The 13,275-nt window shown below is 40.6% G+C and overlaps 1 protein-coding gene across 1 annotated transcript in view; it reads right to left on the reverse strand.

Moving 5' to 3' along the window:
• Positions 1-13,275, reverse strand: part of ITSN2 (intersectin 2) — a 103,921-nt gene that overhangs the window by 50,891 nt on the left and 39,755 nt on the right. The window contains exons 15-17 of the mRNA XM_049784465.1: positions 11,841-11,980; positions 10,785-10,865; positions 3,833-3,969 (exon numbers count right to left, since the gene is read on the reverse strand). Of these exons, the coding sequence (XP_049640422.1) occupies positions 3,833-3,969; positions 10,785-10,865; positions 11,841-11,980 (358 nt within the window). The remainder of the gene's footprint in view (positions 1-3,832; positions 3,970-10,784; positions 10,866-11,840; positions 11,981-13,275) is intronic.

Below are 13,275 nucleotides of genomic sequence, written 5' to 3' on the forward strand. Positions count from 1 at the left end.
CAGGTAGGAGGTTTGAGTCCCGGCATCCCATACAGTCCCCTAAGCCTGTGAGGAGCGATTCCTGAGCACAGAGCCAGGAGTAACCCCTAAGCGCTGCTGGGTATGACCCAAAAATCAAAAAAACAAAAACAAAACAAAGAATCCTAAATAAATGTCCTTCCCTTTTCTTCAGAGTCTTTGCAGCAACTATCTTGCAGGGGCCGGAGAGACAGTGGTAGGGCGTTTGCCTTGCACGTGCGCAATTCGGGACATATACAGGTTTGGTTCCCGGCATCCATATAGTCCCCCAAGCCTGGCAGGAGCGATTTCTGAGGGCAGAGCCAGGAGTAATCTAACCCCCTGAGCACCACAAGGGTGTGACCCCCCTCCCCCCAAAAATGAACTACCATGCAATTTTCATTCTCCCAATTCCAGTTCATAACCTTTGTTTCGGGGATTAAGTTATTGCTACGGAAATAGGAAATACTCTGGACAGATGGTTTGTGTTCTATATTACTGCTTCAGTCTCTTGTGTTCTTGCGTTCATCCACAGAACACTCCCTATCTGATCCCTGCTTTGATACATGTCTCTGCATCTGCACTGTTTTCTGGCTGATCCAGCTCACATCTGGAGTCAGGCTTCGTTACTTTGGGATTAGGATTTCTGTTTGTCTACATGGTTCTTCCTGATCTTATTAAGATAATAACATTCTCTGAGCCTCAGCACATGCTATCATGGGCAGTGGACACTTGCACTGAGTTCATTCTAGTATGTGTCCCAGGGAATCTTGGTTAATTTCCACATCTTTACTCCCACAATTCCTAAAATCTGAGATGATTAAAAAGAACTGTAGGTCACTTTTGTCATCAATCCTTCCTCCTCACCCCCCAAATTGTCTTTTCCTCTTCCTGGCTATCATCCTTGACTCGGCATCTTCTTCATCCTTTGCAACAACACCCAGAGCCTCTGCCACTTCACAGCCTACTTCCTCCAGCACGATCTGTTGCTGACACTGGCTCTGCTGGGAGGACTGTGTTTCTCTTTTGTTTTTTGGTTATTGGGTTATATCCGGCAGTGCTCAGGACTTTACTCTTTCCTGGCTCTGAGCTCAAGGACTCCTGGCAGGACTCAAGAGACCATATGAGGTGTCATGGATCGAACCCAAGTTGGCAGCATGCAAGGCAACCCTATACCTGGTTGGTTGTACTACTTAGTGGTCCTGCTCGTACAGTTCTTATTTTAACCAGTATTCTCGGTAGATTCCCGACACTTTCCTCCTCCTGAGATGACCCAGCCTAGCCATTATGTGAATTCTCATCATGCAATATAACACCACATCAGACTTTTTTTTTGGGGGGGTCACACCCAGCAGCACTCAGGGGTTACTTCTGGCTCTGCGCTCAGAAATTGCTCCTGGCAGGTTCGAGGGACCATATGGGATGTTTCTACATGCAAGGCAAACACCGTACCTCTGTGCTATCTCTATGGCCCCTGCAATCAGACTTTTTTAAATCCTTGTTGGGGATAAAGCGAAAAGCAAAAACAGAAAACAACTAGAGTTAAGAAAATAAAAAATTGGGCCCGGAGAGATAGCACAGCGGTGTTTGCCTTGCAAGCAGCTGATCCAGGACCAAAGGTGGTTGGTTCAAGTCCCCGTGTCCCATATGGTCCCCCGTGCCTGCCAGGAGCTATTTCTGAGCAGACAGCCAGGAGTAACCCCTGAACACCACTGGGTGTGACCCAAAAAACAACAACAACAAAAAAAAAATTTAGACTTTGGTCAAGGTTTTAAGTGATGACAAATAGGTCCAGATTTAGAAGATGCCTCAGAAGCCAAGGTAGTTTTACATGAGGAAAAATATTCCCGACAGCTTGGGAAACTATAATGTGAGCTAAAGACTCATCCTATCTGTGCCTCTATTCTGAATACCTGCCTCCACTGCAGTGGAAGCATGTGCAAAGAATACTGGATTAAAATGTGCACTGCTCTATGATCTGTGGGCCTGAAAGGACTTTGAGCAGGTGAAGATACCAATATGCCTGTGTGCCAGTATAGAATTCTGACACAATGGCCGTTGTGCAGCCAATGCATGGGGCCCATGTGCAAAGCAAGTGGCACAAGTTAAGTGGCAAATAAAAGGCTTCCTTTGAACTGCACTGTGGCTACTGAAGTATTCTAGTATCTCATGAGAGCAGGGGTTTAGAGCAGAGTACTTCAAGTATTTGCTTCACTTTCTAAATTGCTGGCTAGAATTATAAGGAGTCTGCATGTCAGGCTTGAGTCTGCATCAAGAGTCTCTTTCACACACCATGGGCCAGAGTGATAACACTACAGGGAAGGCGTTTGCCTTGCGCGTGGCCAATCCAGGTTTAATCCCTGGCCTTCCATCTGGTCTCCTGAGCCTGTGAGGAGTAACCATTGGATGTGGCCCCAAATCCAAATAAATAAACAAGTTTCCCCAAGTAACAGGTGACAGTGTGGGATGGAAATGGCTACTGTGACTCATTAAGAAGATAGTATTTGTCATATGGGGATGTGCGCCCTCCTTTTTTTTGGATTTTTTTTTGGGGGGGGAATCACACCCAGCAGTGCTCAGGAGTCACTCCTGGCTCAACGCTCAGAAATCGCTCCTGGCAGGCTCAGGGGACCATATGGGATGCCAGGATTCAAATCACCATTCTTCTGCATGAAAGGCAAACGCCTTACGTCTATGCTATCTCTCTGGCCCCCATTCCCTCATTCTTTTTTTTTTCCTTTTCTCTTTCACGCCCTCATTCTTTTTTTTTTTTCCTTTTCTTTTTCACGCCCTCATTCTTAAGAGCTTATTCATCCATTTTTCTCCAAGGCAAAGCAAGGTTAATTACATATTCTAGTTTCTGACACTAGAGAATTTGGGAAAAACAGAGAAATAAAATGATTGGTATCTTACAAAAAACAGCTGTGTGATGGGCCCGGAGAGATAGCACAGCGGCATTTGCCTTGCAAGCAGCTGATCCAGGATCAAAGGTGGTTGGTTCGAATCCCGGTGTCCCATATGGTCCCCCATGCCTGCCAGGAGCTATTTCTGAGCAGACAGCCAGGAGTAACCCCTGAGTACTGATGAGTGTGGCCCAAAAACCAAAAAGAAAAAACCAAACAAACAAACAAAAAAAAGAGCTGTGTTGTCTTTAAATAAATAATTCTCTAGTTCTGTTACTACAACTATTTTATATCTGTTTTATTATTAGTTTTTTTTTTTTTTTATTGAGATATGATACCAGGTGATGCTCAAGGATTACTCCAGGCTCTGAGCTCAGGGATTATTCCTGGCAGTGCTTGGGGATGACATGAAATGCTGGGGATTGCATCCAGGTTGTCTGTGTGCAAGACAAGAGTTCAACCTGCTATACTATCATTCCAGGCCCACATTTCCTGGCTTTAAAAGGGAGCTTTTGACATGTTCCAGTAGTACCAAGAGAATGACACCAACAAGACATTTTTTTTAGTCAGGCTTGTCATTTTATAATTGGCCATTTTATAATTAGCACAGAGTTGGGAGTAACCCCTGAGCATCACTGGGAATGACCCAAAAACAAAAACAAAAACAAAAGAATTTCTAAATAAAACCTGTTTTCATTAAAAAAAAATCTAACTCAAATCTAACTAATGAAACATGTAAGTGGCTACTATAAACTGGATTTCGAAAAATTTCAATTTTTAAAAAATTTGGAAAAACCAATATTTGAAAAGTTAGAATCTAATTAGTGGCCAAGGTAATCGCTTTACTTCCTTTATATTCTCAAACTAAAGATATGGGACCACAAAAATAAATTTCTAGCAGCAATTCAGTGCAATAAATTTGAGCTATTTACCTGGCAGCCTCATCTTCTAGTTTCTTTTTCTGTATTAGCTCTGATCTTTTCCGTTCCATTTCCTTCAACTTGTCATGTTTGATCTTATGAAGTTGTTCAAGGGCTAACTGCTGTGTATTATAACTTTCTCTCAGTTCCTAAGGAGAAAAAAAAGAACGAATCAATCTAATTGACTTAAATATTTTTGTCTCATACAATGTGGCCACTGCATCAACAAACATCCTAAAGCAGGTTAAACTAAAATGATTAAAAAACTCTAATATCCAAAGGATAAAAACATCTTTAATACAATAAATATGAAAGTCACGTTGCCACTGAGAACAAACACCAGTTAGAATGGTGTACTTTATATGAATTTCTATTCAAATAATACAATATCTTTCTTTCATAAGCCAGTTCCTTAAGGTATTGTTTCATTTGCCTTTTTTTTTTTTTTGGTTATTTCATTTTCAATACAAAAAAAAACCCAGCAGTTCATAAAACATGGTGAATCAATGTGCTTGTTATAACTTTTTTGGGTTTGTTTTTGGGCCACACCCAGCAGCGCTCAGGGCTTACTCCTGGTTCTGCTCTCAAGAACCACTCCTGCCTAGCAAGGTTCGGGGATGTTGGGAGTTTAGGGTACCAGAGACAGAGACATAACCCATCGACATGTACGGTAAGAGCTCTGACCACTGTATTATTTCTCAAGTCCTTACATGTAAAGAGAAATTTTCCTGATTCCTATTTGACTTGTGTAGCAAGTTATGCATTATTTTTACTCAGTAAGATCTTGAGCTAAACATAGAAGCAGTTATTAAATAATTTAGTTCAAACCTTGGCTAGAATGAGCACAACCATTACAGACAGACTGAAACAGACAACTGTTGAGCACTTACTTCTAATCAAAGTGCCATAAAGATTCAAAGGGGCTCCTCAAGACTCAAACTGTCTGACTCCCAAGTACCTAGTCTTTGCCACCAAACATCAACATCTGGCACTGAGAACGGCAGCAAAAGGTGGGCTCTAGCAAAATGTCTTAGCAGAACCCTTTGCGTATTTATTTGGCATTCTCTGCTTCCCACCCACCCCCATCTCCTCAAATGGTTTTGTTGAGTCTGTCAAACTTAGTGCACCTCTCAATTCCGTCCAGGAGTGGTCATTTAACCTGAATCTCACCTGTCACAGCACCTCACTTCCCTGGCTGGAACAACTGGCTCAAAGGACATTTACACCAACCAAGCTAGTCCCGAATGCTTTCCTGGGCTTTAGGTATACTAACCACAGACGAGTAGAGAGAGCAGTCTATGATTCTCTGAGCTTATTCCATAGGAAAATGGTAAGCCAAGAGCAATCCCCATGACCAACAAGGCCTTAAGTGGCAGGAAGAAGTCAAAAGGAGGGAGGAAGAGGTGAAGACTATAAAGAAGCAAAGAGAAGGGGAGTCCCGGGGAACTGGCTCTTCAATTTCTCCTCGGTAGAGGAGACCCTCTAATAATTAAATCAATGGCCCAGGGAATCTTCGAATAACCATTTGTTAGCTTACATATCTTTAATGGAATTTCTTTTAAAAATAATTCTAAATGAGAGAATAAAATAAGGAAACTGTACTGAAGAAAGGGGAAAAACATAACCCAAAGAGCCCCTGAAGTAATCAAAATAGGTTTCGGGAGGAAAAGTACGAGGCCAGACAGTATCTGGATAAAAATTTTTGGTTTAGGGGGCCAGAGCGATAGCACAGCGGTAAGGCATTTGCCTTGCACGCAGCCTGTACAGGATGAACCCTGGTTCAAATCCAGGTATCCCATATGGTCCCCCAAGCTTGCCAGGAGTGAATTCTGAGCACAGAATGAGGAGTAACCCCTGAGCACTGCTGGGTGTGACCCAAAAACAAAAAAAAAAAATTTTTTTTTTTGTTTACAGGACTGGAGCAATAGCACAGCGGTAAGGTGTTTGCCTTGCACGCAGTCAACACAGGATGGACACTGGTTCAAATCCTGTCATCCCATATGGTCCCCCAAGCCTGCTAGGAAGAGAACCAGAGAGGAGTAACAACCCCTGAGTGCTACTGGGTGTGACCCAAAAACCAAAAAAACTTTTTTTTTTTTAATTTTAAAAAATGTTCCAGAGGGGTTGACAGGATAACTTAAAGGGCTAATGCTCAAACTCTACATGTGTCAAGTCAGGTTTAGGAAAAAAATGTTTTGGGTATCTTCTGCACAAAACTAAAAACTTAAAAATAATACAAACTCCTAATTATTTTTTTCCACAAATAAAATAATTTACAAAATGATTCTGCAGTTACATCTTTTGTATAGCCGGGTTAGCCTCAAGCATCAAGAGCACTGGCTAGATTGATGAATGTAAGTTCTTATAATAGTAAGAAGAACAGAAGTAAATTCTCAAAAATCATTAGCCCTAGTTATTGGCTAAAGTCACAAATGAATGGGATTAGAATTGTCAAAGACGAATAAGGAGATGCCACGATAAATGCCTGGTTTTCACGGGGCTATGCAGTGAATGCTCCTCCTTGTTCTGAAATAATGGGTGCCCAAACTGTATGACCATCTGAGAACCTTTCTTGCGGGGTGTCTGAGTGAATGAGAGTTCCCATATGATTCCCAATGCCTGCTGAGCTGGGCCTTCCTCTGAGGGGTCTGACAACAGAAATGCCTTTCATCAAGGTATCCCCACCACCAGCAATCGGAAACAGAGCAGATACGTAATAAACGTTTATTGGATGGGCTTATGCGTATTATTAATAAGGTTTGAGGAAAACAAGGCTTGCTAAGAACATCTCTGCCTGATTACAAACACCCCAGAAATTCTCGTCATTGGACTCCTCCGATTTAAACCCGTCATTTTTTGTGTTAAAAGAAGGGCATTATTTTTCTTTCCCGGTTAAGGAAGTTCTCCTCTATTCCCAGTTCATGAACTGGTTTTTCCTTTTGGCAGAGGCTTCGACACAATGCTCAGGAAGCCCCAGAGGCTCTCCCAGTGACGATTGGCCTAGTAGGCAGCAGTTCCGGGCAGCGCTATCGTGCTCCAGGGCTACACCCAGGGATGCTTCGTAGCAGGTGTTGAACCTGGTAGAGCTGCTATGCCCCAGCTGTTCTCTCCCAGCCCTGAGCTTTTACATGTTAGATCATGAATGAACACTGAATTCTTTTCTCCTGGGGGTGGGGAGATTTGAACCACATGCAGTAGAACTCAGGCTCTTACTTGGCAGTGCTTGGGGGACCTATGCAGTACTGATGATCAAAGAGAGACCAGCCTTAGCACACAAGCCAAGAGCCTTAATCCCGGTACTACCTCTCTGGCCCTAGACTAAAATACTCAAATATTTTACAGGTGTGAACTTTTTCTTTCATTTTCTGATTTTTGCTGGGGACTAAACAGGTGGTCTCATGCACAAGTGTGCTTTACCACTAGGCCACATCCCCAGACTATAGATGTATGTTAAATATTGAAAAGATTTAATTATAGTTACCCAGTAGCTTATTTTTCTTCAGTCAGTTTTTAAAAGTTCTAATTTGCTCGTTTCCCTTACACTTTAGTACTCACGTACAGACCTTGTCAGACATCCTTACCCGTCTGTAGTAGCCATGTTTAGTTACATTTATTTTCCTTTCAATCCTAATTTCCTTTATTTCTATTTTTTGGTTTCCAACTTTTTTGGGGAGGAGATAGGAACACATACCCAATGGTGCTCAGTGGTTACCCTGGTTCTGCATTTAGGAAATACTCCTGGCAGTGCTGGATGGACCTTATAGGATGCTGAGGGTCAAACCAAGGTCAGCCATGTACAGGACAAGCACCTTTACTATCTCTCCAGTCCCCTTTTAATTCAACATTCTGTTTTGTTTTGCTTTGTGGCTGCACCTTGTTGTGTTCCTCTGGGTTCATTGATCATTGCTCAGGAGCTGATCCTGGCATGAGGGGTTGGTTCTGTTGTGTCAGGGAATCTGAATCTCCTGCAGAAAAGTGCTAATGCAGTTCACAGTGCTAATGTAAACATCTTCCCATTTAGCCTGGTCAAGACATCAGCCTACCTCCTGCTTTTCTTAACATAGGAACTTTATGGGTCCTGTATTGCATCTGGAGAGTGCTTTGTTCAGAGTTTAAATTTAACAATGTTAGTCCTTCCAATCCATGAATTGGGGATGTGTTTTTACTTCCTTGTGTCATCTATTTAATAGTAGATTCTAGGGTTGGGTTTTTGGGGTTGGTTTTTTTTTGGGGGGGTATAAATCTTCCATCTCCTATTTAGGTTGATTCCCATGTGATTATTTTGGGGAGATGGCCAATTAAAAAAAGGGCTAAAAATCTTTCCCCTTTCTTCTACTTCATTGTTTTCATAGAAATGCTAAGATTCCTGCAAAATGGGTGCTCAGGAGTGACTACTATTAACGCTCAGGGAACCATATGTTTATGTGGTGTTGGGGATCAAACTAGTTCTAGTGCAAGCAAACATCTACCCCTGTCCTATTTCTCTAGCCTGGGAAGTATTCTTTTTATTTGCTCCTTCAACCCATACGTCGATCCCTATACTTTTGTTGATGCTGCCATTGATGCTTTAGTTAGTATCTGAGATGTTCCAGCAGTCATCAGACTAAAATAAATTATATCTTATCCTACATTCTTGGGGAAGGGGGAGGATTGTACTGAAATCTAATTCATTTTTTATTTAGAAAGATTACATTATAAAGGTAAATTAAAATATCCAAAATACCTTAGGATTATATATTATCTTATTCTGCTTCTTGCAGAACAGTGTTCAGTTAAAAACATCTCAAGTTCAACCTACTTGTTTCCTCTCTTCCTTCCCTTCTTGTACTATATTTCCTTTATTAGGTCTTTCTTTTCTCTTCAATAAGTAGCTTTACTTCACAGAACAAATTACACGGAGTCAGAACTGTTCCAAACATCTGAGACACATGATTCTCTGCCTTTTTTTAAAACTAATTTCTTACTTTTTTCAGACAGGTCATCAAAGGTCTCCTTGTTGAAAAACCAATGGGCACTGCTCAGAACTATGTAAACAGATCATTCTGTTTCATTTTACAGTGATGACCACGGAGGCCTCTTTCTTGATTTCTATGACAACATAGTCTCCTGACCACTCGACCAGTATAGGTTTCATCCCCTTTTCAGCTCTTAAATTGCTTCTGGTGAAAGTGTTAATAAGCAGCGAAAGGCTGGAAGGCAGGAAGCAGAAGAAAGAAAGTAAAACAAGAGACAAGAATATCTGTCGGCCTGTGAAGAATCAAATGCTAACGGAAGAATCGGTTGCCTAGGTGTGAGGACACCCCACACATCATCACCAAACCTCTCTATAGGTGGGAAACTTAGGTTTGGGTTTGTGTGAATTGTAGCATAAGTTTTAAGATCAGTGAAGCTGATTATTCATGTTATAACCATGGAGGACAAAACTAATACATCTTTCCAATTCACCCTGCCTTTGTGAGGTAACACAGGAGCTTTACTTATCATGTTCCTGCATTACTGTCCTCCCTCCCTTTCAGTACCAAATAGAATGCATGAAGTCTACTAAGGCAGTGTTCCCCCAATCTTTTATTTTTAATTTCTGGCCACTCCTGGGAATGCTTGGGGTTACTCCTAACTCTGCACTCAGGAATGACTCCTAGTAGGCTGGAGTTATTCCTGGTATCCATATGGGATACGAGGAATTGAACCCATATTGGCTGCTTGCAAAGCAAGTGCCCTACATGCTAGCCTATTGCTCTGGCCCTGATCTTTTAACACTTATAAACTGGCATATGTCCTTCCAACTGGTCAATGAACCAGCAGTCACAACCAAGGTGGCAGACCAGTGGTTTTTAAAACATCTGCAGACCAACAATTGAAGAATACCAGGGTCAGCAAATGGAAAACTTAATACATCTTTCTTTAAACTATACTAGTTTAATACACTATTTAATACTCACGAATATTTTAAATAGTTGGTATGCTATACATGATTAAGGGAACTGTTTGTTTATAAATGTCTATATGTATATATATACAATTTTGTATGCATTATATACACTATATATATATATAGTGTGTGTGTGTATATATATATATATATATATAGTGTGTATATATATATATATATAGTGTGTATATATATATATATAGGGCTCACTGCTTGGAATCCCGGGGACTCCTCTGGCAGTATTGGTCCAGAGGTGCAGGCCGATGGTTGAGTATTGGTGTTAGGCAATGCATTATGGTACAGCCCTGGCCCAGAAATGCTGGGAATACCAGGACAACCCAGGCATTGTTTGGGAGCCAACAAATCTATTCCCAGCTGTGCTGGAGTGGAAAGACAGCTGTGAAGTACGAGGGACCAAACCCGGGGCCTTTCATACAGAACACAAGTACTCTTGCCTTGTCAATGATCTCTGCAGCCCTCAAAACTGAAGTGTAATCATAGTTCTAAACATGAGCTCAGGTAATTAGATGCAATGAAGCTGCTCCTGCATAACAGGTGAAGGTTTTCCTTAGAGCAGTGTAGGGAATCAGCTGTAGATAAAATCTTGGCAAAAGTTTACTCTAGATTTTGGGAAAATGAGTTTAATTTTAAACAACCATCTTCAGTAAAATAGGTGGATGATTTTATCTCATATTTCCTTTACTTTCCTCAGAAATGAATCATCGTATCAGCAAAACCAACTCACTGAGACTGAAGACTGGAGACTGAAGGGGAGCCAGGTAATATTCTAAATATCTCAGGCATTTCATAAGGAAGGTTCCTCAGGGAAACCCTACTGATTTCTGGCATTAGACTCAAAACAGGCAGTTAAGAGAGCAGAAAGATACTCAAGCAAGCAGAAAGAAAGAAAAAAAGTCTACAATGCATCTGTTATTTCAAACAAAGATATTCAGATAAATGCAAAGAATAGTCTAGTTAAAAAAAAAACAACAGTAAAGTAAGTCAACGAAAATAAGCTAGATATTAGAAAATAACCTTAAGTAAGAGGAAGAGGTTGTTGAGACAGCTTAGCAGAGACAAAAGGCACTGGAGAACAGAGTCATCCATACTCCCACACTGTAAGATAAGGCAGATAAAAAGCCAGTTAAACTATGAACGGTTACTTTTTTTTTAAAGTACAATGTTGGGAAGATAAGTTGACTGGCCTATCTGTCCATCAATGAAAAAATTATGGTCTATTTATTTTGTTCCTACAGAATATATGCTATATAAAAATGCAAACTTCCCCTCCAGAATTGAAGTCTTGATCTATCTCTTCACCATACCATTGACTCTCTAGAGGGTCTAATTTTAAGCTAGTGAGACAAAATTCATATGAAGAGAGTGAATTCACTGACAAACTATGTAATACTGCATGCTTTACAATTTTATACTCAGGTAGTAGAGCAATAAGAGAGGCAGTTTCCCAAATCACAATGATGTGTCCCTAGTCTGAATTTCAACTTTTGGGATCTTCTGTCATTGGTAGGGTTTGGGGACACTGCTCATTCTGCACAGAATATTAATCTTCAGATGTTTTAGGCATCTACCTTGCCACTGAAGCAAACAACAAATCACTTTCCATGCAGTTTAAAATGTAAGATTAAATTTTTTGTTTCACCATTAGCTGCAACACTTCCACAAAGATGCAATTAAATCGTGACAAGTAAAAAAAATGGCTTGTTAACAAAGCCTCGATCACTGGACTATTTGACCTTTTCCAAACTTCCCACTTCAGACTTTTGTGTTAAGATCAATTGTGATATTAAGAAAGGCAATTCTTTGTACAATGTATATAAGCCAATAAAAATAGTTACCCCAAACTGGAAACTGGTAAATGATGTCTTTAGTTACATGACACAATTTTTATAATATTTACCAAAAAAAAACAAACACATTAAGAACAATCTTGCATTTCTGGTATAACTCCTAATGATAAAATGAATTATAAAAATGTATTACATAAACAGCAGTGCAGTTATTCATACTTCTAAATTAAAATGAGATTAAGATGGCGGATAATTAAAAACAAGTATAACAGAAGATCAATACCTTTAGTTGACTGTTAAATGAATCCATTTCGGATAACTTGGATGCAGTTTCTTTTTCAAGAGCATCTAACTGTTCTTTAAGTCTTTGGCATAATTCTTCCTTTTCAGATGATTTTTTATTAAGTAAACCAATCCCTAGATCTGAAAATACAAACATCAGACATTTTACATTTGAGAGAAGTCCCAATGTTGCTACCAGTAGCTACTGAAATCTACTGTCTGTGTGCAGGGATGATGCGGAAACTAGAAAGCTGTGAGGAGCTCTCTTTGAGCCTTGTTTTGGGACCATGCCCCTAGGGAACTCACAAGACCATCCTCTTAGAGAACTCCAGGACCACTCTCCTAGGGAACTCACAGGAGAAATGGCCTCACACTAAACAGTAACAGAACTTGCAGTGACTCCATCGAGATCAATCTGCCTCCCACCTCACACAAGGGCCATCTTATTGCCTATCTCCTTTATGAAGTGGTGAGTGTAAAACGATGAGCAGAGTCTGGCCCCTTAGAAAATAGCAAACAGCAGAAACAGAGGAATAATCACAGTAAGGACTCAATAAATATTACAATGGAATTATTCAGAACTATTAGAAGATAAGAACAGAGGGTTTCATCTTATAGAAATACTTCTTACATATTTATACAGAGATAGAAAAACTAAACAGAAATTACATTACAGGTTATACCACATAGCAAGAATTAAAGTAGCAATATTACTATCATTTAAATACAGTTTTAATATATGTTATACAAACATTATGTAAATATAAACCCTTAATGCATTTCTTAGAGTACAGAAATTTTAAATTTAAACAAAATGGAGCCAGAAATGTAGCTTGGCCACACAGCACATACCTTCCATGCATAAGGCCCTGGCTTCTAGCCCCAGCATGGCAAAAAGAATCATTTCGGGGCCGGGTAGGTGGCGCTGGAGGTAAGGTGTCTGCCTTGCAAGCGCTAGCCAAGGAAGGACCGCGGTTCGATCCCCCGGCGTCCCATATGGTCCCCCCAAGCCAGGGGCGACTTCTGAGCACATAGCCAGGAGTAACCCCTGAGCGTCAAACGGGTGTGGCCCAAAAACCAAAAAAAAAAAAAAAAAAAAGAATCATTTCAATAGATGAAGCATAGGTAGGAAAAAGTTAAAAGGGATCTGCCCTTGGGCCAGAGATAGGCTGGATTGCTGCTTATCAAACCACACACGCATGATATCCAGGTTCTATGCCCTGAACCACATAGGCTCTCTGAAGTGCTACATGGAGTGAGTAGCTCCTGAGTACCTTGAGGTGTGACCCCAAAACAACAAAGAGCTCCCTTCATTTCAACCTCTCATTGATTCTCCTCTTAGGTGTATTGGAAATGTGCATAGACTCCAACTTTTACTTCCAGAGGGTTTTAATGGATTCTGTTTATTCATATTGCTCAGCAACAAGATGAGTTTT

Source organism: Suncus etruscus, chromosome 12 (assembly GCF_024139225.1).
Source record: "Suncus etruscus isolate mSunEtr1 chromosome 12, mSunEtr1.pri.cur, whole genome shotgun sequence".
Classification (NCBI taxonomy): domain Eukaryota; kingdom Metazoa; phylum Chordata; class Mammalia; order Eulipotyphla; family Soricidae; genus Suncus; species Suncus etruscus.